The 26,938-nt window shown below is 47.8% G+C and overlaps 1 protein-coding gene across 5 annotated transcripts in view; it reads right to left on the minus strand.

Annotated features, from left to right (window-relative positions):
• Nucleotides 1-22,736, minus strand: part of wake (ankyrin repeat and fibronectin type III domain containing protein wide awake) — a 396,065-nt gene extending 373,329 nt beyond the window's left edge. For all 5 annotated transcript variants that reach the window (XM_075702290.1, XM_075702288.1, XM_075702292.1 and 2 more), the window contains exon 1: nucleotides 22,539-22,736. In XM_075702290.1, coding sequence (XP_075558405.1) covers nucleotides 22,539-22,735 — 197 coding nt within the window. In that variant the 5' untranslated portion in view covers nucleotide 22,736. The remainder of the gene's footprint in view (nucleotides 1-22,538) is intronic.
• Between the last annotated feature and the right edge of the window lie 4,202 nt (nucleotides 22,737-26,938).

Here is a 26,938-nt window from a genome sequence, read left to right on the forward strand (position 1 = left end):
TTTTGGTGTTTTCCAGCATTTTGCATTTGTATTTATTTCGTCGACATTAGACAATGACGTAAGTTGTAATGAATCAGTTAGCTTCTTAATGCCGTAAAGACAAAAGGTAACATCGGGGATGACTGCATGATCGAAATAAGGGAAGGGAGCTAATACGTTATCATGTTCAATTGTGAGGACGGAAAAAAAATGACGGTTAAGTTGTTCCGCAGTTTAGACACCCTAGCATGACATTAAACGACGCAGATGAATGTTTCTGCGTTAGAGTGATGACGGGTACGTATCTTCGGAACACATCGAGCGTTTTGTTTTTTAAAAGCAGCCAGTTAGTGTCAACAGGAGGCACCGAAATTTGGTATGAAATGAAGCAGCAAAATCTGCGAGTTCCAAGTTAATAGCCGAGTGATTGCGTTTATCATACAGTCTGAGCAGTTTGGTTGTCTTTGTAGATTGCGCAAGCTGACAGTAGTATAATGTATGGATTATGGAATGGTCACTAAGACCAGGCAAATGCGTCATTGCATGTAGGTGCTTTGTCAAGATCCGACGCGAAAATGAGGTCGAGCATGTTAGAAGAATGAAAACTTTAGCATGTGGGTTCAGCGATAAGTTGCGTTAATGCAAAGGTTAGGCATGAGTTAACAAGATCACTTTCGGTACTGTGTTGTGAAGTTGCTTATGTCAAGTTAGTCCAGTTTATTGCCCAAAAGTTAAAATCACCGAACATTAGCATAGGAGAGTGGTGATATAATTCAGTTTCCCCAACGCAACGTTTCCTGGAATTCTGCAACAAAGTTAGGATCATTATTTATTTATTTATTTATTTATTTATTTATTTATTTATTTATTTATTTATTTATTTATTTATAGCTATGGAAGCGGGAAAGTTGTCGCAGCGCTCATCAGCTTCCTCGTAGCACACTGCTGGAAGCAAGAATTATCGCCTGAGTTGCGGCTACATCCTACAATTTTCAGAAGAATACAAATCCTTCAGTCATGAGCCATAATGTTAAACACTAAAGATTGGCGCCCTTGGGACTGCTAAATGAAAGCTGGACAGCCGTCCGCTGCGCAATTAAGACGACGCTAGGACAGACAGTCCCGGCGGACGCCAACGCCGACGGCTGCAAAGGCGCTGCTGTAGGAGAGCGGGCGTGCGTACGTGCGTGCTGAAAGCGTCAGGAAACGACCATAAACACCGAGTCATAAACACCTCACTTACTAAAAGAGCACATAATGCCCTGGAGCAGCGAAGGGCCTCTAATAATAATAAAAAGAAGAAGAGCTTTGCATCAATTCTCAACCAAGCATACCACTTTTGATGGGTCGAAGGCCGACCTGAAAGTCCATAGAAAACTTTTTCCGCCACAGGCAGTGCCGCCCCACAAATGAAGCAAACCACGACGTCTGGACAAAGCAGCAGTGCCTCCGGGAATTGTAGCTCACCACAACGATCATTGCCAGCTGTTTTCGAACGTGGCACAGCCAATTTCGTCCACGGTAGAACTACGTACAATTTGCTGCGAACATGCTGCAAGTGGCGTTGCCGCCCCCCCCCCCCTTTTTTTTTCTTTTTCTGAAGGCTACGCAAATTATTAACGTTCCAAACTGCTGCTTCCATGATTCCTAAGTTTCTCTAAGCATGCGCATGAAACTAACAGGGCTCTCTACATCTACACCTCATTCCTCCTTTTCTTTTTATTTTTTTATTCAATCCTTTTACTAGCTCGGGGTTTGGGCTTGCCTGAGCACCGAATAGCTTGTTAAGCGTCATAGAGTCGTGGTCTGCGCAGTATTGCCACAGACTTTGCACCAAAACCCGACCTAACCGCACGTACTTGTGATACCACCATCAGGCACGTGAATAATAGGGGAGGAACAGTCTGGAGGAATAGTACGCTTGAGAACCCACTTCCAAATATCTGTTAGGAAGGCCAATAATGTAACTAACCAGACAAGCAAGATGGCTGCATTTTATACTCTAACGGCGATACAGAAAGTGGTCTGAAATCTGCCACCCTCCGACGAGATTCAACCGCTTTCCTGTATGTCTGAACAGAGGAACGAAGCGGTTGAGCGCTACCCTCGTCCAGTGACGGAAACACATTCCGACAAGCACACTACGTCCAAAGAACGTAGCGTATCTAATAGCACATACTTTTTTGGTAATTTCGCATACTGCAGCATTGAGGACCGGGCTTTCCTTAATTCGTGTCAGTGCCTTCTCCCTCGGGGCAGCAAAAAGGCGCAGCCGAGGAATGGGCGAACGTAACCACGGATAAGTGCAAACGACTGCGATGGATGAACATAAGCACGGCCATATGCAAACGGCTGCGATGTTCGAACGATACGCACTAAATGAACGTTCAAGCGCAGGTTTATCATCGGGTTCCTACGATGTCGGGGGGAGCGGCTAGCAATCACGAACATTTCAACTCAAGCAAGGAAGCGTACGACACCAACTAGTACATGCATCGCGAAACATCAAAAACAACATGAGGAGACAAGACACGTACACGTTATTACACGACCGTTCAGCTGGGAATGGTGAACGCCGTGGCTTATGTGCTTGCCAGGTAGCGATGTACACATATATGCCGCGGATCCGTGTGTTTCATGCGCAACTGGAAGTATGAACGCATGTGTATACATATATATATATATATATATATATATATATATATATATATATATATATATATATATATATATATATATATATATATATATATATATATATATATATATATATATATATATATATATATATATATATATATGTATATATATATCGCAGGGAGAGGCCTTCATCCTGCAGTGAACGTAAAATAGGCTGATTATATATCTATATATGTGTCCATGTGTGTGTGCAGAGAGAGAGAGAGGGAATGGACAGACAGCGCTCAGAAAAATAAACTTTAAAACAAACGGCGCGAACACTAACGTTAGCTTGGCTCAGTCGATACTGCTGATGGCAAGTCAAAGAAACAAGAACCGTGACTTGTCTGAAACAGGACTCGTTCAAAAGCGGCGTTGAAGGTTCAGTTAAAGGGTATCAGTCAAATACGCTTTTTCTGCTCCATACTTGTCCGTCATACTGAGCACGTTGTCAACGATGTTTCACCCTGCATGACTACTTGGCTGAGCGAAGATTACAGTACAGACTCCAAAACGTATTAAGCAGCCGACTACTAGAGGTACTTAGCCAAGGGTGCCAGGTGATAACACCAAAGGACGTGCTACTTTCTGTGTTAATTGTGAAATCATCATAAGCACAAGCTGATGCAACAGGCGAGAGCGACAAAGAAACGCCGTTTGTTACAAAGCGCAGGGCTGCCGCCTCTCCTCATCGCTTGGCTTCCGTTTTACTGGCTGCTTGGCTCCGCCACCATCCCCGCATGCGCAGTTTTTCGAGTGCCTTGGTCCAGAGTTAACCCCGCATTCTCAAACCATGCTCGACTCGAAGGCTCTCCTCCACTTCAGTGAGTTGAGCACTGCAGCGCCTCTCGACGCTACGCTACTCAAGAATCGCCGTAAAGTGTCCTTTAAACGGCACTGACCACTTCTGTCGAGGCGCGGCCTTGCCATCTATTTTCTTAGGTCGAGGGAGAGTCTTGAGAGGAGGAACTTTCTAGAATATTGAGGTAAGCCACGCATGCCTCGAGGTCGAGCACTGAGAAAAGAAGCACGTAGAAACCTCAAAAGGTGCCCCAGGCGACGAGACAAATCTCGAACTTCTCCGCCACCCTCATCTCCTGGCCCAGTACGCTGGCCTAGCTACGCGAGGTTCTTCTGCAGATCTCGAGCTTTCGCTTTGTTTCTGCAACTACGCGGGCATGCGCACGTTGGGTGCAGAGAAGGCGGCCTTGCTCCCGCACCGTAATTGGAAGCTGGAAAGCAGATTAGCTGGTAGAGTAAATTGAGTCACGGTTGCGGGACACCCCGTTGGGGTGACCAAGGCAAGGTGCTGTTCCTGCCTTTGCCCCGAGGCAAATGCTCTGAACCCGAAGGCTTTGGGTAGGTGGTGCTGATTCAGTTGCGGCTTCGCAATGCCAAGGAGCACATGAAGGATGGCGCACAGGACAGATTTGTGTTCGTGTTCCTCTCTGGCAGAACTTCGTCTGCTTTTCCGAGTCTTAAAAAAGAAAGCGAGGAAAAACGAGCAAACAAAAGAAAACACTATAGGAAAACGCGAGGCAAACTTGGTTCGTTCCTTCTTCGGGGCCTTCATGTTCCCTGTCTTTTCTGTGTTTCCACTCCTGATTTCCTTTCTTGAGTAGGGTAGCAAACCGGACGCGCATCTCGTTGACGTTCCTGTCTTTATTTGTGCGTTCGTTTTCTCTCTCTCTCTCTCTGTTCAGGACCACTGATTACAGTTGCTGCACATTCAGGCAGCTCGATTTGCCAAGCCGAGTTTTCTCGCAAGTCCACGACGAGAAACACCAAGGATTGACCACTGTGCTGCAAGGGCGGATACTCTGATAAATTACGGTGTCGCTGATCATGTGACCGTCCTTTGAGTTCTCGGAGCACATTCATAACATGCGGGATGTCTGCAGAAACCTCGCTTTTCTAGAAAATTGTACTTCTCTGCTTTACCACAGCACGCAAGGAATCACATTTTTTTAAAAAATGAATGTCTTCTTATCTGCTTTGACGTCGGTACGTAGTGATTAACCTCACTTATTTTGCCACACACCTGTGCTTTGTATTTTGCTAGTGCGGCTTTCGTCTCAACTGGGGAACTGGCGGCAGGCTTTATTCAATACTGCCGGGCTACTTTGCTGCATTTCTTTGCTGACAGTCGCTGACAGTTTGCAATAACCGATCCTGTCCGTGATCCAACTTCCGCTTATCGCAGCTAAAGAAACAAACTGAGGAGACACGAAGGTGGTTGGAATATGTAACCACTGTGCCGGAATAATTTTGTGAAATCAAAGTGGAACATTGCGAAAGAATCTCCTTTTTTTCTTGGAAACAAAACAACAATACTCCTGGAAACGGATTTGTTTATTAAACTCTTGTTCGGAGTCTCCCGCATCATTTTGACATTCAGTGCAAGACACTGCGTATGTAGGTTCTCGAACTAATGGGAAATGTGTTCACCGCACGTGCCAGGGGATTATTTCAGAGTTATCATTGGCCGGGACTTGAACTAATGGCTTTAATAGAAAATTCAGTGCGTTTCAGGCAATAAGGAAATGTACGGTGTTGCGCGCGAAGCGCCATTATATGGCCCAAAAGTTGAAAGCCCCGAAATACCTACCGCACACAAAACGCAATATCCGCGATCATTATTCGACGCTGCACAAAATTCTCATCAACATAGTGTGGTCAAAGTACTTATTCGCGATGAGAATAGCCTCTTGTATCGCATCAGAACTTCATCCATCCACGCACAGTCATCGTTATTTAAGAGTGCACGGTCCAGCTCCCCGCTTTGTCTCTCATGAGGTGAGTTCTGTCATGTTGGAGAATTTATCTAGTTGTGCCCCCGGCTAGAAGAGAAAAGAGAGACGTTACCTCTCGACCTACAGGTAGTGTTCCCTGAAAGCTCCGCAGTAATAGACAAAAGAATTAAACGCCTGATGATTGCATTCTTTTAAAACACCGAATTGATGGACGTTCGGCGAAACACCCTTACTAATAGCGTAAGAGATGCTCAGGAGAAAGAACTGCCGGCCAAGGACGTCACGCAAACCCCGCCTCCTGCAACACCACCATCACCATTATCCAAATCAGCGCATAACTGACGAAACTAATAAAGTGACAGCTGTTTGTCTCAACAAGCATGCTTCCAAGAATTAAAGCTATTTCCACATTCTTACTCATCGAAGAAGTTGAGTTCGCTCAGCGCTGCCATTTCTAAATCGTAATGACGATATATACAGCTTGAGGCAAAAATTATTTACAGGAGAGATCGAACTGGGCTACGTTTCTTCAGGCTGCTACTCTGCAGTCTGGAAGAGGAATGATGGAAGGAAAGAGAGAAAAGAAGGAGAAAAGATAGACATGCTAACCAGAAAAGCGTCTGGTTGGCTAGCCTACCCTGGGGAAAAGAAACAGGCGGAATGTAGCGAAGAGAGGGGGATGAATGCGGTATATATGTAAACGCGCGCGGACAGCACTATGCAGTCTGAGGCGCTTGCATAAGGAAGTCCGTTTCAAAAAGCATGAAAACGGTTTCACTACCTTCCATACAGTGATGATCAAGATGAGGAGGCAGAGAATGAACTACGTGTAAAGGTCAGGTACGATGGCGCTAGCTGTTGTCAGGGAATCCTAATGTTCAAAACCATCAACACATATTCACTGCGCGAACACTGACACGAGCGTGCTTTCGCAAAGCTCATTTGCAGTTTTTCCGGCCATTTACAAGTACTGTCCGCGCAAATAAACAGAATGCGCAGGATCCGCGAAGAACCGGAACTTCATAGCAGTTTGCTCAATGCAACTTCCGGAATAGCACAATGCGGTGTTCCCGTCCCTCCTTCCACCGTCGCCTCGCACGCTAGTATACGCTAGTATACAGGGTGTTTTACATAACTTGCGCCAAGGATTAAAAAAAAAAACGGTTCACCGCAGCAAAATGAAACCAAGGGCATATCGTTTGCAGTCATGTGGCAGTGCTTAGAGCATTCTTTTCACATTCCGCTTAATTAGTTAATTAACGAAGATGAATTGTGCAAAATAGTTATTATTCACTTTAGGGCCAAGTGCGCGTCGTCGCTTTGTAGAGGGGGTTGAGAAACGACCGATCCAATTTTTTGTGGCGACGTACACGCTGCGTGGCGATAGCGTATGAGCAGAGTCCCGTGGCTTTATTTCATATTTCCCGAAAAAAATCACCACGCTCGTGAAGTGCGTCTCGGTTGAAGTGCCTGCCCAGCAGAGTCTGGGAAATTTTGTTACAGAATTTGAGCACGCATATCGCTGAGGCGCCTCATTTAGCCTGATAGTATAATCACCTAGGAGAGTTGCTAATGTGAAACGATCGTTTCAGTCGCGTGGCGGGGCTGCAGTCGACCTTCAAGTCTCTAGGTGGTGCAAGTGGGATAAAGTTGAAGAACGGAGTTGATGTAAACCCGAACGACGACAAAATGTACACCGGGTGTGGTATAGTGCCTAGCAACGCATTGAAAACGACGACGAAGCACGTTGAAAATGTGCAAGCACGTGCACCGGGCTGCGTGCACCGCTCACTACAGGACTACGCCTCTCTGCACGTGCGCTCGTGCAGTGAAGAAAAATAAAGAAGGCAAGCACCCACGAAGAAGCAAGTGCCACAAAAGAGCGCTCCGCGAATCGGAAAATAACACGTGGCTGAAGCAGCCTACAGACGGAGAAGAGTCCACGTCGGCAAGACAGGCGGAGCTGAGAAGCGGAGCAAGGAAGGCGCGTTGGCTTGAGTTGGACGTCAACGTTCGGGAGGCCAACAGCTGTCGGAGGGACCCCATCTTTGGGGCCCCGGTCGAGCGCCAACGGACGAGGAGGCCTCTTAAGGACGCGTCTCCGTCTTTCGCTCCCGTCAACCTGCCGAGGAACAAGAGCCTGCGAGAGCTCGGCTGCCGTCTCCGCTCGTGCAGTTCATCGACCGACGCACCGCGCCAGCTTCGTGGGACACCAGATAAACTGCGAGTGCGCTGTACCAGTCGGTCCGAACGCTTTGTAGAGACGCTTGGAGTCGCCCGCCTTCGTGCCTTGTGTCCGTGTATTTGAAACTTTTATGTTTCAATATATGTTGGTGTGCTGTCATTGTTGCCGTTCCTTTCTTCCTGCTGTCGCAGGCGTCTCTGAACCTCACAATTAAGCCTGCTCCCCGAACCTCATCGTAGGACCGGGCTCATCGGTGATACGTCTGGCAAAACCTTATCGCAGCGCCAATTGACCGCTGTGTTCTCACCCATTGCGAGCATCTGCATGCGTTTAAGAAGGTGCCGAGTAGTGTGTGAGGACAAAGGGAGTGGTGTTATAACGCCACAATCGCGGGCGGTCGACTGCGTGTGCGTCTGAAAAGCGAACCAAAGAATAACGGCTGCCTTGCACATGCACGCCTATTCAAACACAGCTGCGCACACTGTATACATATGCCTCGGCGTCAAAACTAAACAGCTGGCGCGACTTCTAATGCACGTTTAGTTAGGAAGGAATCGGTAGCACCATGGGCGAGCACCGCGTAGTGCCTGTATGCGCCCATACGACACCTGATTGAACATGCGATTAATGGTGCGGTACGTACGTCCGCTGCTATCTTCCGGACAGGAAAAAAAAAGGTGTGTGTCTGCGCGTACGTGCGTTTGGGGGCGGAAAATGAGCTATAGTTACGTATGCACCGTTTGGCAGTTAAGCAACACCTCCGCTTAAGAATTGGCAAGAGAGGAAAAAGATGGTCACCGGTCAACTTCGAGAAGCCATCTTTTTTTTATGTTCGTTAGCAGCTCACGCCTACAGTAAATGTATTTGGTAGCTCTGACTAAGCAGCGATGATTCAGAGTGCAAAGTATTTGGAATTTCGTTTCGTTTGTATGTTCTTAGTTTATCTCGCCGCACCATGTTGTCCCGTCTCTGTTCGGGCTGTATTACTCAAGATGAAGTTACACCAAGACGCCCACTGTCGGTTCTCTTAATGATCTTATCCATTACCTGTTCGACTTATTGGAGCGAACACTTCGCCACGCTCAGATCACTGCGCATTGACGACGATATATGAGCTGGCGCTGTCGAGGTGAATTACAACGCCTGGGAAATAAATGAAGAGTAAATCCCCTTAAGGCCTTTCTCCTCGCACCGCCCCACCATTGCACCTTGCCTTAGAGAAACTATGGTCGTGCGCTTAAAGTGAGTGGCGAGGAAGAAGAAAAAGAAGACGAAAAAAAAATACTTTTGTGGGTTGCGATGGAATAAAAATATTAAATCCCTTGAATTTTCATAATCGATTCTCTACCGACTGTAAAAGCTATTTTCTGAAACTTCAGTAAAAAGCTACCACTTAAAGCGAGGCGAATGAATGCAGACATATTGGAATTCGTTTACAGTATCCTCTCGCGCACCTAATTTTCAATTCCGCAGTAACCACGAGGTCGTTGGATGTGGTATGTGGTATGTGGATGTGGGTATATCATAGAGTGAGTGATTGCTCATAACAAGGAAACCATATTCACCTCAATTAAAAAAAAATACTGCGGAATGTCTACTCCTGATCTAGAGAAATAGAACATGTATTCATTAAAGGTATTATTTTTGTGGCTATCCCGTACACGCATAGATTCTCTAGCAGTTTAACTTAGGCAACGTACGCTTAAACAGAGACATACATCGAGACAGGTGGCTGAAGTGCTCGCAGCGTGCCTCAGGCTGCAAACTCTCTGGGCTGTGGCACGGGGGAGAGAGTGTTCATCGCTGAGCAGCTTGCTATCGTGCACATAATGATATCCGCCGTGGGGTCCACATTAAAGAGTGTAAACGCCCACATATTCACTCTGAGCAGCTCTGTGACGTGGACGTTGTTCGTCGGGATGTTGACTGACGGCTTTAGCAGAAAGGGATGGAACGGCGAAAGATAAAACTAGCGAGACATCCAGGGACGCTACACGCCGCGCCTTTCGAACGCGAGCAATCGGCTTGGACCACTTCCATCACGCGCAACCATGCACCATAGTACGCTGCTGAATGTCCTCCTTCATCAGCAAGGGCTGTCAGTATGCGATTCTAAGTGATGAAAAATGCAGCACGAATTAAAATCAGACAAAACACGAAACAACGGCGAGTGCGTACTGAAATGTAGTTAAATGTACAGACACAACGAATGCATATGAACTCATAGAGAGATACTCTGGCGTAGTAGTTCTGCGGAAACCCGCAAGGTGGAGAGAAGTAATTGATAAACTAATAAAGTAATAAAGTAATAATTAATAATAATAATAATAATAATAAAGTAATAATTGCTGTCGACAAATTCGACTTCGCCCTGCCATCTGCTAGCCGCCTGGTTAGCTCAGATGGTAGAGCGGCTGTCCCGGTAAGGCAGTGGTCCCGGGTTCGAGTCTCGGACCAAGACTAATTTTTCTTCAACTCTGAGGCTTTTCTTTCGAGGAACCCGTATGGGTTTCCTTTGTAGCAACTGCTACATACGGGTGGATGTCTGGTTCTCCCTTTATCAGAAAGATAGTCTAGAAATATATAATGAATGAACGAACCGTTTATCGTCTATTAATTCAAGAGGAGAATGTCTTTTTGCTTACGAAGTCAAAAAGCATGCCTCAGACAATTTTTTTTTGTTTGATGCTTATGGAGGCAAGCTTCTCGAATATATCACGCTAAGCCGTTGTGCCTGGCAATAATGGATGACTCTTTGAACAAATGCCCACGGCAACGCCTTGCAAAGTGCTACAATGTGAGTTAGAAGCACGGTAGACCATTTATTTTGTACGCTACATTAATCTTACACTGACGTGCCTCCCACATTGTAGTAGTAGGTAGCATCCATGTAACAAAGGCAAACTATACGTGGCCCAGGGCATAAGAAATTGCCGGTATAGAAAGCGTTCCAAAACACACTATTTTAAACAAAGGAATCATCCCTCTCGATACAAAAAACGCAGTTCGAATGAATAATTATGGTATTGAAAATATGGCCTGCCAGCGTCTCTGCATTGATTCAACAGTTGCATGAGCGCCTTTGCTGGTTGAGTGCTGTCGTAAACATTTTACGGCTGTTACGAGTTCTACATCTATTCTATCGAGCGCCTTACGTGCAGATATTTTTACGCACGTACACAAAAATGTTTATGGCGGGCGGCATCGCTACTCGAACGTGGGTGCAGCTTCTACAAAAATCTGACCAGATATGAGTCACTATGGGCACTCCCGTGTGCTGCCCCCGTCTCGTACCGGTTGTTCGTTTGCGGGCGGCAGCCTGGGCTTGTCGACGGCGCCCATTTTAAAAAACAAATGGCGACCAAACTGCTCGGGAGACCTTGCAAGCAGCAGAGATTGTGCATACAGGCGATAGATGTTCAAGAATACGGTGTTGATACAACTGACAGACAAACAGACGGCATTCGTGCCAAGGTCGCGAGAAGGCTGGCGATCTTGATATTGGTTCTTGTCGCATGCTGCCTCACGTTTTCTTTTCGCTTTCTTTCTGTCTGGTTAACTTGACGTCTGTTGGCTATATATATATGACAATGAATATACGTGCGTGTGCGTTTGCTTGCGCGCTCGCCCGCCTATCTACTGCATTTTACGTACCATCACACTGTGCTCGAGCGCACTTGCTGCTTCAGCCGCCGCAGCTTCGTTCGCGCTCTGCGGCACGCAAATGTTTCCCGTCATGCACGTCGAGCATTCCTCGTGACGCAAGCGTCGAAATCCGGCGTCATATAGAGCATGTCGCATCTCGACGCCGGCGCCCCTAGACACTCTAAAATAATTTACACCCTTCAAAATAAAAGGGTGTAAGTCGCTCTATAACTCTGAACCTGCACGGGTGTAAGGTATAGACAACCTTATACCTTTATTCACTGTCAAAGGTGTAAACCATTTTAAAGCGTAGCACGCGTTAACGCACATCATTTACAATGGCCACGGTGATGCGCCGGACTATGATACAGTCACCTCCAACAGGTGTAACGTAACATCCGGGCACGTATACGCGAGCCTCGACGTTACGTCAGGCTATTGACGAGCCACGTGGGTGCTTGCAAACACCGACGGTTTCCCGCTGGTCTCATCTCGTGCACCGGCGGTGCGCGTCGCCTGCAACGCGGCTGGCAGCTCTCCTCATCAGGAAAGCCCTGCGAGACACCCTGGCGACTGGCAGCTGCCAGGCGTCTCACAGCGGTGATGAAACAGCGTCTGGGCAGCTACTACGTTTCATACGTCAGGGTGCAACGCTGGGCAAGCTACGCAAGAAGTGCGGTCTCCAAATTTTATCACTCCGTGCGCTCCGGATATGCTTCACTGGGCGCCAGCGGCGTTTGCTGGCGCGAGCAGCCACGTGAGGCTGCCGCGACGGGATGCAAATAAAAATAAAAAAAGAAAAATGAACTTGATATAAAACAACGCGTTAGCAGCCGAATGAACGCATAGTTCGCCTGCTTCTAAGGCTAAATTCTTATTTTCATCCAGAACTGACCTTATATAAAGAGCATTTTCACAAAAATACGTCAAGAGACACCGGACTCTTTCTAAGTGCGAACGTAGCCAGTACAAAAAGTATCTCTAGCCTCCGCGGCGTTTCACCTGATGTATGAAATGGAGTAGATGCCAAAAGCAACCTTCCTGCTCTGCAGCAGCAGTTACCTATGCACGTGGCGCGTCGAGCGGACGAGTCGCACCCGCGTATTGAGAGAACACGGTCCGAGGGGACCTAAACGCAACGCTATACCTTGCTATCAGTGTCTGCGCTTCGTCCTTCGAGCAAAACTACCACTTTTTTTTGCGAATGAACAGCAAGAAAGAAATGAATCGTAAGCGGAAGCCTGATGGCCAAGATCATACTTCAGGAGTCGTATTTCAGCCCTATATGGAAGGGCCACCGCCAGCATGAACGGACGACGACCTACCATTTGAATGCGGCAGGCCGGTACAAACCACAGCTCGCTCACTCACCTGAAAAGACAGAAAAAAAATGAAGGTTGTAGCAAAAATTAGGCAGCTAAAGCATGACTAACAATCACAATAACACTAGACCGTGCTACCAGTTATGATGCCCGCAGTGACGCTATTGACTGCGTGGAAATTGTGTTAGTCGGTGTAGTGCTGGCTATTATCATCTTGCTCTACCTTCCTTTTGTTTCTCTTAGCCGGGATATATTCGGGATTGTGGGATGGCCGCTTCTGAGGTGAGCGATTGTCGTAACGCACCAATTTTCGTTATATAATTAAGAGAAGCACGAGCCTCCAGTACATTGAAATGGCCGTAGAGGTAAGAAAAATTACGCACGTGCAAGTTCCAAATATAGGTAGTCGCTAGCATTAAAACTTCCGTCGCATTTTTATTCATTCGTAGATTTCAGCATACAACTGGCCAGAGCAACAACAACAATAACAAGAACAAAAAATTGGCTGAAGGCTTAGCTCGGTTAAGCCTGGAAGATTGCGAAAGCAAAACCCTTGGCTGCGCCTTTGTTCGGCTGGTGGTGTGGACATGGTTGCCCTTTGTTAAACTTGTGGCTATACATCATCCGACATAGCACAAGGCAGCGCGCCGACCACTGTGAGGAGCCGAGCTGTAGCCCCATTTATCCTCCTAGCGTGACGTCACACCAGCGAGCGCCCTCTCTCGGTAGCGCCGCAGCAGCGACGCGCAAGGCTTCGCCTCCACCATCGATGCCGCGAGCTGGGGCAAAGCCACCTTTTGGCTGGGGCCCTGTCTCTCGGTCTGGCGTGACGTCACACGGTCACGTGACACGCAGCTGTGTAAGGAGGCGCCACGACCACCGATGGGCCGAAAGTGCGAGCAGTATTGCTTTCGCAATAAAAAGCTACAAAAATTCTGAGAACTGTCTACTAATGCGTAAGCATTATTTGGCTCGGCTGTGTCTTCGTTTCTGCTTAGTTTTGCCTGCTTGCTTTTCTCAGCTTATGCGCGTCTACCCATGGCTTTTCCGGTGGCAAAGAATGCTCAGGCTTTAGTAGGCAACTGTAATATTTTCTCGCCGCATGCGGCCTCTTCAATGCAATCGTACCCGTTGAGCCGAAACGCCGGCACGAGCGCGGCTCGACGGAGCTGCTATCATAGCAGATCGGCCGAAAAGGAAAACCAGCTGCAGTAGCGCGTGTGGTGTTTCGTGAGGAGAGGGTGCATCATCCCCCACGCTGAAGCCACGTCCCCCACGCCGTCGGCCTCGCAAGCCTGTGATATGCGCGCGTTCCTCGTCCACACAGGCTCTCGCTTGTGTTCTGACTGTACCTCATTAGGGTCCAATGAAAACGCGTCAAGCGGCTCAGCGCGTTGGCTTTCCCGCGATATGTTCATAACTCGAAGGACGCTCAGCAGCATTTAATTGGACATTGGGCCACCGCAAAATTTCAAGTTGGCCTAGCACCAAACTTCAGTTGGTCATCTCCCCCCCCTCCTCCCAGACTTCAAGTTGACCCATTGCAAAATTTAAGTTGGCGCACCCCAAATTTTAGGTTGGCCCTGCAGCAGATTTTAACTTGGCCTATCCGCAAATTTAAGTTGGCGCACCCAAAATTTCAGTTGGCCTACCCTCAGATTTCGACATTGGCCTGTCCCGAAATTTCAGTTGGCTCGCGTTCAAATTTCAAGTTGGCCTACCCCCAATTTAGCTTGACCCACGTCCAAACTTTAAGCTGCCCACTCCAAAATTTTAAGTTGGCCCACCCTCTAATTTGAGTCGGCCCACCTCACATTTCAAGTTGGCCCAACAATTAATTCCAACTTGGCCCAACCACAAATTTAATTTGGCCCACATCCAAAGTGCAAATTGATCCAACCCCCATTTTCAAGTTTACCCACCCCTAAACTTCAGTTGGCCCACCCGTACTATAGGCTTCCCCATGCATTTTTAAGAAGCCCTGTGTATCTCTATGGGTATTCTCTTATTTCCTGGCTTTAAATGGACCATCATCCCGATTAAATGCCTTTGAAAACTACGCATTTTTGTGCAAATACACGGCATTACGCCTTTCGCGTGACAGAGCTGGGGAGCCCGTCAATGAATGCCGACGCATTAAAAAGACAGCATTGCCGAATCGATGTCAGCGAGCTAAAATGTGCTTTTCATTGAACGCGCTGCGTGTTGTATCGAGATTTCAAAGAGGATTCGCCTTGCAGCAGCACAACCGCGTTCGCCACGGCGTTTGCGTGAGACTTCCACTAGTGTCGCGCGCGCCCCGTGTTTTCGCAATAGAAAAGGTCACCTCGACGTTCGAAATGTCATTGCGAGACCAGGGACGGAGTTCCGCGCTTCGCAAGCGTTCGCAAACGTTTCCGACACGAACCCTTTGTATTAATCCACTTCCACAAAGTCAAAACTTTTATCTAGCATCGCTCGCATCAATCTGATTGCACACCTCGCTGGCGCCGTTGACGCTAAAAGCGTCGATTTGCCGTTCTCGCTGCGAGAAACAAATCAACGCAGCATGTGACCCAGTTTCTCATCCACACGCAAACACGTCGAGGACTGTTTCAGCTTTTTTTTTTTCATCAGACCCTGCTTGGACGGCGCCATTTCATTTGTCTGCTCGACTTCAACGCAGACACCTGGGACCAACACTGGTCCTCAGTACGCCTCTCTTTTCATCATTGACCCCCAGTGCACGTATGTAGTGTCTCCCTCCCGGAGACTATGGGCAAGCACGTTCTGGGCGTCATTCATCGACTGAGATTTCGTGCAGCCCGCAGTACTAGGTTTTCTTTCTTTTTTTTTTCTTTTTTACGTTAAGATGGGAAAATTCAGTTCGACGCTGGGCGCCGAGTGTAAGCTAACTGATTATACTGAGCACGTCTTCGGTCCCTGTCGCCGCTATACATATACCACCGCGCGCGGTTAGCAGCAGTGACTTATATTGGTATACGAAAAAAGACAGGTTAGTTATTTTCTAGAGAACTGGCACAGAAATTCGAACGTTTTCAGAGGCACGAAGACCGTACTGCCACTATTTTATATTATTTTTCTTGATTTCGTTTACCTTTGGGTACGCTTCTTGCCATTTCGAACACCCCATCTGAATTAGCAAGCCCTAAAGGGCTGTCGTCTCCAGCTTTCATTAAGCTCTCTCTCTCTCTCTCTCGCTCCTCTCAGTAGCGCTGAACGCGTGTAGACGTGAGTAAATTGAACCTGGCTATTCGGAGTTGTATGCCACGGTCACAACGACGCAACCGTACAAGGAGTGACAATAACAGGGTGTACTAAAGCTATGTTACGTAGCCGCAGTATACACTGTCTGCGCCGGCTAACGTAATTCGCGCCCTATAGTCGTTATGGCGTTGCGCTGCTAACCACGAGGTCGCGAGTGCGATTCTATAGGCCGCAGCGGCAGCATTTCGACGGGACACGAGAACGCCTGCGTAAAGCGCATCGAGTGCTTGTTGAAGAAGCCCAGGTGGTCAGAGTTTCACCGGAGTTTCCCGACATGATGAACCTCATAAACAGATCGTGGTTTTGTCACGTTCAAGCACTGGGACATAATTTGTTAACGCAATTCACCAGCAGAATCAGAGTCCCGCGTGAGCCTGTCGCGTCGCTCGGGCAGGATATAATCACTAAGAGCTCGAGAAAACTGTACTGTCGCGTCGTTGAGAACGAGGCGTTGGAAATGAGGTCCATTGGGGAGTGTCTAGCTGAAATAGCTATAAATTAAACATAAACACTTTGAAGGAGACATCAGTTTGCCTTCAACAGACGAACCAGCCGGCGAAGCGAAGGCATGCGTTGCAACGATCGAAGGCGTGCCCAACCGTGCGTTGCAACAATCGAATTTATTTTTTTTAACCTTTTCGCCCTTCGTCACTAGCTTGGACACAGACCAACTATCATTATCGCCGGCACCGATCAGCCACTACGGGCTACTGATGAAATTTATCGTACAAAATACGCGCACTCGTGCATCACAAGCTTGGAGAGGCGAAATCGCGATATTCACCCGTTGAATATTATCGTTCGTGGAAGTTCCTCCTTCCGAAGGACACCCCCGTGGTAAACTCTTAATGGCGTTACCGTGTGAAGCAAGAGGCAAATTAGCTGTACGCTATAGATAAAACAAGCCAAAATACAAGCGGTAACTGACAAGACGCGATGGTAACGGCCACATTGCTTATTTTGACGAGAAATCTGCCCAGCATCTATTCCTAACTTCGCGTAAGACCAGGTTAACGCTTGGGCATTGCGTTCACCCATGCACGTGTTTGATTGGAATGACAGATAGCGTCGAGTGCGATGCCTGCGGTGCCGAGGAGACTGTAGAACCCACACTGTGCTATTTACTGTCCAACTTTTTTTTTTTTTAAAGCCGCAGACCTGACCTTTGCATAGCTCTAATTCAGTTGGATAGAAAACTATTCACCTTGAAGAATATCTTGGGAACATAGGCTCGTATATGGCAGTTACAAAATGACACAAAAGCGCTGCTGCCATTTTTGGAAGTTACCAGATTGAGTGACCGTCAGTCATATAGATCAGAAAACTGTTACCACGTAAATGGACTTTCTCTTCTTCTCTTAACCTTTCCGCCCCCTTTTCCTTTCTCCCAGCGTGGGGTTCGGTCCTGGTTAACCTCCCTGTCTTTCATTTATCATTTTCTCTCTCTCTTGACGAGAAATCTGTAGTGATGGGTAAAGTAAAGAAAAGAGAAAGGCAGGCAAGCTGTCGGAGAGCGAATTTTTGAAACAGTTCCTCCAGCTAGCCACTAAAAAAAGTTTAATTCAAGGCTTTTACATGTCCAACTCACGATACGATTATAAGGCACGTCTTACTGGGATGCTTCGTTTTAATTTTGAAAACCTGAGCTCTTTAACGTCTACCTAAAAAAAATGGACGAGCGTTTCTTGCATTTCGCATTGCGTCCGAATGCGGCCGCCAGGGCCGGTATCACACCCGTGACTTCGAGTTCAGCAGCGCAACGCCATAGCCACTGAATATGTTGGCAGTTGCCAATAAAGCCTTCTTGGTAGTGCATTGCTTTTGTTTGCTTGGTTTTGAACTTGAGAACGAAAGTTATTTTCGTAATTATTTTGAAAGTAAACTAAACTTCAGTATTCCGTGCTATACTGAAGTACTTCGCCACTTGGTACCGTGCAGCTTAGCTTGAGTGCGCACCCGTTTGCAGAGCATTTATTACAAGTATGATTTGTACTTACTTTTTTCCAACGCCTTATTTATCTGTTTATAATTTTTTTTGTACCTGCACAGATGACATGCAGGAGCATGATATGAACGCGGAATTACGGTACGCACCTTGCATCACCACCTGTTTCGTTCGTTCGGAGCGCATACGCATTACTATTCCCATCAGTGAGCAAGGGGCAACCTGACGGGGGGGGGGGAGGGGGGGAGGGTTGCAAGCGTGGGCGGCGGCATGTACGCGAACACGCCAAGCCATGCACACTAGCATGAGGCACGCCAGCAAGGCGAGGCAAAGAGCGGTGCCCATAATGTATGCGTCGAAGCGGTGTTGCAAAGGCGTCACGAAGTCGGGGTGGCAAGGGAGTACACTCTACCACACAGGTACACCGGGGGAAACTATAGCTTTAGTAATGCGTAGACTGCTGAAAAATTTCAGGAATCTGGAATATCTTTAGCTGCGTAGACAACGAAGCTAGAATTTGAGTTTCGTAAAGACCGACACTCAGGCTCTGAATGTGCCGTTCACTTGCAAAGTGCCACTCAGTTTGTAGAGCTCGTCAACTTTTTCGCATTCCCTGCAAAAAAGTGGACATTGTCCATAAAGTAAGCCGAAATATCTGCTTATATACTATAGTCAATATAGTTGGGATGGGAGCTGCGTGTAAAGACCAGTCCTCAAGTGCTCAAAGCGCCGCCAAGTTGCAAAGTGCAGCTAAGTTTGCAGAACTGTGAGCTTTCTTTCTGTTATCGCATTAAGGAAACCGCAAAAAAAAAAATTAGCACGTACACAAATGTGCACCTTCTTATTTTTGTCAACTGCGCAAGTGCACACAAGTGTTCGTTACACTCAATGAACTAGGCGCTTGTTTTTTTGCACATCGAATTTTACTGCAGCAGCTCGCTATCATGCTCCTTAATTTGCCCTGGTAAAAATTATGGGGTTTTACGTTCCAAAACCCCAATCAGATTATGAGGCACGCCGTAGTGGGAGACTCCGGAAATTTGGACGACCTGGGGTTCTTTAACGTGCACCTCAATCTAGGAACCACGAGCGTTTTCGCGTGCCGCCCCCATCTGAAATGCGGCCGCCGCGATCGCGTGCTTAGCAGCCCAACGCCATAGCCACTAAGCAACCACGGCGGGTGAATTTGCTCTAGCAAATAACTCGCTCACCCTCAACATCACGTTTTACAGTGGCTCTGACACTGTTCATAATTCGAGTTACCGATTTGAGATTAATAAGAGCCCGCAGAGCTCTGAGTCTTAAACAGCCTCCCCCAGTTTTGACAAACGTGAGACCACAACTTGACGATCCCCCATTTCCTGGACCTTCTAAGAATATGTATTCCCATACGAGCCCGCTATGTATTTGTTTACAACAGTGTAAATCTCGGAGCGGTTTGTTGCGTGTGTCCACCCGTCTGTTTCTTTCTTTTTTTTCACCTTCGTTTCCGTCAGATTGTCGTCGTCGTGTCATAATCGTGAAGCCACCGTCTCCTCAGCGTCATCGTCATCACACGACGAAGAAAGAGAAAGCTTTGCCACCCACTGCACTCGACATTGAACGCATGCCTCTTGGCCAACGGTGCAGCTGGTAAGCCAAGGCTCATTCATTCTCCTGTGCTATAACGAAGATTTAGAGTTCGGCCACTCGTGAGAGGTTTGTATGCCACGTACACTCTGACAGCAGTGGCGTCTGCGCCAGTAATCCTGAGGCCACCTCTGGCACCACTGTAGCGGTCGAAGACGACATTGCGCGCAGCGCAGTGAAGTTGCTCTTGAGAAGAAGAAGGCCTCTGTGGTGAGGGCCTGCTGTACGGTAAACGAGTTCAGAGCCACAGGAATCGCTGAAGCCTGTAGTTTTTCTTTTTTCCCCCTTACACCCATCTCCCCCGCGAACACGATTTAGAATCTAGAGTAGTTCCTTCCAGGCGAACTGCAAATCAGCTGTCCGCCGTGACAAGGCCAGTGCCCAACCATGCGGAAGCCACCGCTGCCGTATCGACGGAAACTTGCCCGTGCGGTTGCTGCAGAACCAGCTACCGCACATCACCGTCACACGTCGGTAGCGGCCGGTCCCTAATGAACACGTCAAGCCAGTTTGACAAACGGGTCGTATCCATGGCACGCTCTACGCGGGCGTCACGTTCATGCGCGCACGCCCCTCGAGCGCGGCGACGTGGAGTGAAAAGTACGAGAACTACAAAAAAAGTGCAGGGAAAACTTACAAGCGTACCTGTGAAAATACACGTCCTACTCGAAAATCGATGACGGTTTCACGGCCGCACAAGTGGCCATCACGAAAATTGACTGGAGGCAAGTGAACGTAAATTAGAGCCTAGGATCCAGGTACGCCTCAAGAAGCCGGGCGCAGGAAAAATCACCTTCATGTTCTCGCCTCCTCAATCGATATTAGTGTTACTTTAGTATCTCCTTTCTTTTTTTTTTTTTTGAAGTGGAAAGCTATGTGGAAATAGCTTACTGGTCAATTTCGCGCCTGAGAAGGTTTCTCCGCCATCTTGCAACTCAATGTAAACAGGAAATCCTGCTTTCAAGGTTGTACGCTTTAATCTTGCGAGCGCTTCCTTCGTCCGGAAGATCTGTCTAGACGTGTCCTATCTGAGGAGTTCGGAAACTACCAGTTATAAATGTAACAGAGATACTCAAAAAAAGCACGAGAATAACAGAAAACGAAGAGGCCGCAGGAGAAGACCATCCTAACATATATCATATTTATTCTGTACACTTATCTTTATGATTCCTCTATTTCCGCCTCCTGATAGAGCTGGAGCAAAAATCGTGGTAATCACATTTCGTGGCCAGTACGTATAACAGGGCCCCAGAACTATAATCGTAAGAGTATAAAAGCAAGCGCGTCCCCGAGGCCAAACATTCATTTAGCCGTAGTTGAGGGCTTTTGACTACGTGACGTAAAACAGAGAGGAGGAAAAGTAGTCTAGCCTGGCGACTGCTGCGCTTGAACGTTCATCGCATTCATGTTAACGGGTAGCGCGAACGAGGAGGACAAAGAAAGAGCTACACAGCAAGAGCGCTGAACTTCAAGTGCACTTTATTCGCACAGAATACTTATTTAAATACGAACAATACAACAGCCCAGCTATACATTCAAATACTCGTTTTCCTCGAATAACATGTAGTCACAGAGAGAGAGAGGGAAGGGAAGAAGGAAAGGCAGGGAGGTTAACCAGACTGAGTCTAGTTTGCTACCCTACACGTGTGGAGGGGAATGAGGAGTGAAAGAGAGAGAGAGAGAGAGAACTTAGGTGTAGGATGTGCTGAGCGCTCGTTCTGTGTGGTTCTCTCTTTGTCCTCGTCGTTCGCGCTGCCCGTTACCACGAACCAACATCAACTCACCTGAATCTCCATTTATTGCATTCTCACACGGGTATATTATGACACGTTATCAACCGCTCTCATTTATGAATGAAAACGCAAAAATAAACGAAACTTGCTCGAAGGCAATAACTGGCTCCTCTTGGAAACACAGGGTGTTGCAGGCACGTACGCGCATGGAGCTTCTCGCTACAAACCACCACCACAGAGAAGGAAAGCCAGTGATAGTGAGGAGGTTGCAGTTGGTATGCTTCTCTAAGGTAGCGGACGCGGAAGAAGAAAAAAAGGAGCGTCCTCTGATGACGCACCTTATGAAATGAAGCGAAACCTCCAATAAAGCGAATTTCAATTGACTGCTTCGACCGCAGCGCCCTGATTTTTCCCAAAGCTCGAAAGCCTCGATCGACCATTTCCTAAAATGGTTTCGCCTTCGAGCGACCCGCCACGATGCCACGGCTAGCAACACACGAAATCGGTAGACCGAGAATGCTGCCTCGATCAACCCGACAAATTTCATACGGTGATATACGTAACTGTTTGCGTCACGGCTGGAAGATTTGTGCATGTGCGTGATGGCAGTGCGAGTTCACTCCAATCGAATTGACGGAATTCCCGGCGGGACGGATGAGGACAGAGCGAACCTCACAGGTGTTGTCTAGCTTTATCGTTTCGTCACAAGGGCATGCTAGGCCAATGCGAAACTGCGGCAAATGGTTGGCCTCGCTGCCTGCTTCTCGCTCACCCAATACTCTTTTTTTTTATTCGTCGAGAAAGTAATCCTGGGAAAACTGTACCTTTTCCAAAAGCTCGTCCTGCAAGAATCGCATACGAGTAATGCACCTATCGCCCAAAGATGCCACGGCAATGCGATTGGGAGTGAAATAATCGAAATTGACGAATGCCGAGGCGGCGTGATATCGAATTGAATAAATAAGTAAATAAACAGAAAGTAAGTACGTACGCAGATGCCGAGAGTGCAGGATTGGATGCAATGTGATCGAAAGCCCATTTCCTTCGCTCCACAGTTCCTGCCTGGCTGGATGCGAGTGCTTTCAATCCGCGCCGTCAGTTGCAGAACCGAGAGCACACGGAGGCGAATCGATCGCTACTGCCAACGCGGATTTCGCTTGACTGTCAAGTCAGGCGGGCATCAAAAATGTGGCCCCGTTCACGACACAAAGGTTGTCCAAAGCCAAACGGCGGGCTGGTTCCCGCCTGCGCAAGATTCATCTCCAGGGCCGCGAGCACAGCACGCGTGCAACTTGATAAAAGCGGCGGCAGTTACCACGGCTGCTGACCGAATGTGCATGGACATCTCTCGAAGAAAAGGAAGGGCTATTGACCGATCGACAGTCGCCGAATGGCTCTTACCATCGGACGGGAGCGTCCTGACGCCCGAGATGCAGGGGTAGCCCGCAGGAGACGAGAACGGGATGCGAAGCGGACAGTCGTAGCGCCTGCGTTTCATCCCTGCAGCGTTCCTTCTGGGTCGCCGATGCGCGTCGCCTGGGCAAAGATGAACACCTCCCACTGGCCTTTCGCTGCATTCGCGATTCGAGACGCGGCATCGGTCTCTCTTCGCCGAGCTGCTCGCGTCGACGGAACGAGGCGCGAGCAGGCGCACAGGAAGCGAGAGGCGGAGGCGAAAAGAACTGCGGTGACGCGAGCGCACGAGCGATCGGTAGGGAAGAACCGGCGAACGCCATGACGTCGAGCTCGCGAGAAACGGGTCCTGCTCCTCGAAGAGTTCCGCAGTGCGGTGTAAACGCCACACACTCCCTGCCACAAAGAAAGGGGAGGAACATTTTCAGACCGCTTCATTACAGCAATGGTCTAACGCAAACAGTTCGAGAGGCTTGCACAATCTTGATCGTTTGTCTTAATCCTCCAGTGTGTATGCATTCCTTCCCCGTAAGCTGTCTTTGGTGGACGAAGTATTATTTCGAAAAGTAGTCCGAAGAGCGGACGCAGGGGGCACGAGCCAGGAATGAGGAAGCGCTCATACCAGCGCATATGTAATTTGAAATGAATAAATCACTTAACTGAAGCACAATAATTATTGTCAACACAGTGTGTCAAAGTTGCCGTTTGTTGCGGACCAGCCACCGCGAGCTGCCCCACCCCGTTCCCGAGGTCACGTGGACTCGCTCTTCCGACCACACCGTTCGTAAACGGACCACAAGACCACGTGATGTAGTCATGTGGCACAACTGCTGCAGTCGGCAAAGGCGTGGTACATACTAAAGCTTCAGTTGGGACGGATACTCTCTCCTCTCTTCGTCTTCATTGTCGCCTGGTGTCGTCCACGCAGTTGCAGAACGTGTTCCCAGTCACGTCGATCGGACATACAGAGCGAAATATGAGACGAAAGAACGAACGGTTACCAGAATACCTGTCCTGCTGGGTGCGCTACACTGTCGGAAAAGGTAGAGACGGTGAGGAGCCGAGAAGAGAAGACGTGAAGAGCACATGTGTTCGTGGTCACGACGACCAGGCTCCCTCTTAATGGCGATAAAGTGTTGCGCTTTTCATCTGCAACGCAAAAAGCCCGGGAAAAACGTAGGCTTCACGGGACGCAGATTAGGCGACGCAGAAACTCTGGACCAGTGGCAGCTCACGGCAACCGACGACGTAACGCCGCAAACAGATGACACACGAGCGCACACAGTGTTCGCAGACCTAGGCACACAGTCAAGCGCTCGACATTGCGACCAAATTATTGTTCTAAGGAAAGACAAGTGCAGGGGTAGACGAGCCGGACAAGAGGTTGCTCTGTCTTTGCGCCATGCGAACAGCGAAGGAGCTTTGGCAGCCAAATGAAGGAGAGAAGAACGAAACAGACACATGAGTGCGGGAAATCACGGCAGAAAGAAAACACGTCTGGTGCTTGTGCTTATCATTCACACTTGGCCTGGCTGGAGCGGAAGCACATGCTGCACTCATTTTTATGCATCAACCACCCCCGGCGCTTTACGCCATTCTTCCCGCGCATATATATTAACCTGCGCCTTTCAAACTTTCTTGTTTGTTTTTATTGTTTACACTCGGCAGTGATCACTTCTTTTTTATCTGCGGGTGTGCTGCAGTACCGATAGTTTAGACTCCGGGAAAGTATGCCATAATTGTACATGCACGCTGTCGGAGCAAGTCGTCTGCGGATGTCACGGTATACTTCTGTAGTTGTGTGCATCGGAGTCGAAGCAACGCGTGACATAAGACGTTGCACCGGACAAGGAAGTGACATCAAAGGAGAAGCGTTGACCTCCAACTCAGACACCTCGTTCAGACTTCTGCGACTTCCGATGGAAGTGAGGTTATCTTTTCTTCAAGTCGAAAGCAAAGGGCAGAGTGTGACTTCCATACCATCTGTCAACATCGATAATATGGATGGCTAAAGAATCTCGTCGATCACCAATGAAGCAGCGTCAGCAAACACTCTGTTTTGCAGCTTGCATCCGGTGGGTGTGGAAAATGACTAGGTCAGGAGAGCAGACAGTGGGGGCTCGGACCTTGAAGTCTTCCACTGCTCGGTGTTACGAAACCATAACGTATCCACTTGACCCCAGGAACAAATAAGATAAGAATGCATTCGCATAAATATCTCCAACCATTACTGGCACAAACCACTCAACTACACAGGTGACTCTTCTGAAGCATACAAATTAAGAAAGTCATTAAAAGGACACCAAATAGGAAACAATTCGTTGAGCCGTACTGGTCAGTTAGGCTTCTAAAATAGCGAGGAAGTCCATCGTAATCATAAGAGGAGGCCGGATAGGCCAGAAAAAAAATATAAAAACAATATACGGGTGGTGAGGCCGCCTCGGAAGTTCCAGCACCAGTTCGCCGTGACGTAGCTGGTAAACGGGCCAAAAAGAACCTCTCTGACAGACTCATTTCTGACCAATGTGTTAAAAGCCTTCGGTTATGTTAAGAATCTTTTGTTTCTCATTGATTGCTCTTCAGATGAAGTGAAAGGTCGGGTTGCCATTATTCTGCCATCTATTAAGGAGTGTCTAACTCCCCTCGAAATCACCTCTGAAATCCCACAAGGTACCATCCGGTTTCTCGACCTTCGTCTGGCTTGTTTAAGTAGGGCACACTTGCTGGAGCTATGAAGCGCTGTCTAGTAAGCCTCTCCTACCGTACAATTCAGCGCATTCCAAACTGATAAAGAGAGGGATAGTCAAACTTTTCTCTGAAAATGCTTTGGAAAAGAAGTGCCATCATGTTACTATGTTCGCTAGTTTTGAAGGGCAAAGAAAGCGGTTGTCCAAAGCAGGCTATCTGATACCACAGCAGGTGTCAGTGGCAGAATGTTGCTGGAAGATTCTCGGAAGCGCAAACGGCAGAAGATCGGAGCAACGGCCACTGGTAGGAAAACAAGTGTGATGCCGAATATTCACAACGCTTTCCACCATTTGAGAATTGTTGTACAGAAAGCGAAAATCCGAGTCGTTTTCTCTGCTCTTGATAAGCTTGGCAGGCTTTGCAAACTTAAGAACCCTGAGGAGGAAATGCAACCAGTGTGCGAAAAAAGACATATGAACAGGCATGTTGACTGCACTCGAGCGCCGTGTCGTCGTTTTATACCTTCTTTTGTCCTTGTCTTGTGTTGCGCTGTAACGAACCTTATCATTAATCCCAACCAACTGGCCCAACTTGCCGTCTTGATGTGCTTCACAAGTTTCCCTTGCCATGCAACAGTGTCTACATTGGACAGACCGGAAGATGTATTTCGATCGCTAGCTGGCGCGCGCACAGTTACAAGGTTAACCAAAAAATTTCATCAAGCGGGTTCCTTCCCATGCATTGCAAGACTTGTGATCGATGCAAACCAGTTTTTAAAGAATGCGTAATCGTAAGACACAGTCACAATCAACTAACGCTCGAAATTATTGAGGCTGATGTCATCGCCAAATGCGGTTAAGGTGTGCGTGAGAGCACCCTCCTTATCTTAATCAGGCGAAGAACTTGACTTTCTAATACGGTCGGCACGTGTTCGGTGGACTGCAGTAGCGTGTTTCTTGTAAGGTGGCTGTTTAGATTGTTTTTTTGTCACGTGTGCTATGAGCGGCCATATAATGTGCAATAGGATCATGGAATAATAAAACAGTTAGAAGTCAGCGCTTATTCTGTCACCTGTCCCTGTTCCTTGATACTCAAACTGAGTTGCACTAAAGCAAGACAAGGTCTATACAGGTGCGGAATTCGCGTTTTCATTAGATTAATATTTTGTACTTATTTGGCTAAACGCGCCTCTCCTGCCGCAGTCCTACAATCATTGGGGTACGTCAAACACGTGTTAGAACTTTTATTGCCATTGTAACATTATTTGTTGGAGAAAAGTAATATAGTCAGCAAATTCGAGATAGGCAGACCGCAATATGACAGCAGTAGGGTAGCACGGAGCTGCGGAATTTTATTCATGCTTCTTACAGTAATGCTCGCGTTATATAAGGCTGACTATATCTCGCAACCCAGCGTTTCCTAGGCCGCTCCTGCCGATGTGACTTGCAAAAACACTTCTTGTATGCCACCTCCCAAGAGGCCAACTCCAGAAGGCGTTAAACTACACTTGCAGGAGCAACAATTTAGAACGCGCAAAAAAGTGATAAGGATTATGCGGAGTGCACATTGCTCGTGTCAATTTGCTTGTGTCCAAACAAACGTTCCCTTCAATTCTAAGACATTTAGAAATTTGGAAGTATAATGGGACCATCTCTAAGCTGGTACGTCCCTGTAACATACCGAACGCTGAACGTCATCTC

This window comes from Dermacentor variabilis, chromosome 8 (assembly GCF_050947875.1).
Source record: "Dermacentor variabilis isolate Ectoservices chromosome 8, ASM5094787v1, whole genome shotgun sequence".
Lineage (NCBI taxonomy): Eukaryota > Metazoa > Arthropoda > Arachnida > Ixodida > Ixodidae > Dermacentor > Dermacentor variabilis.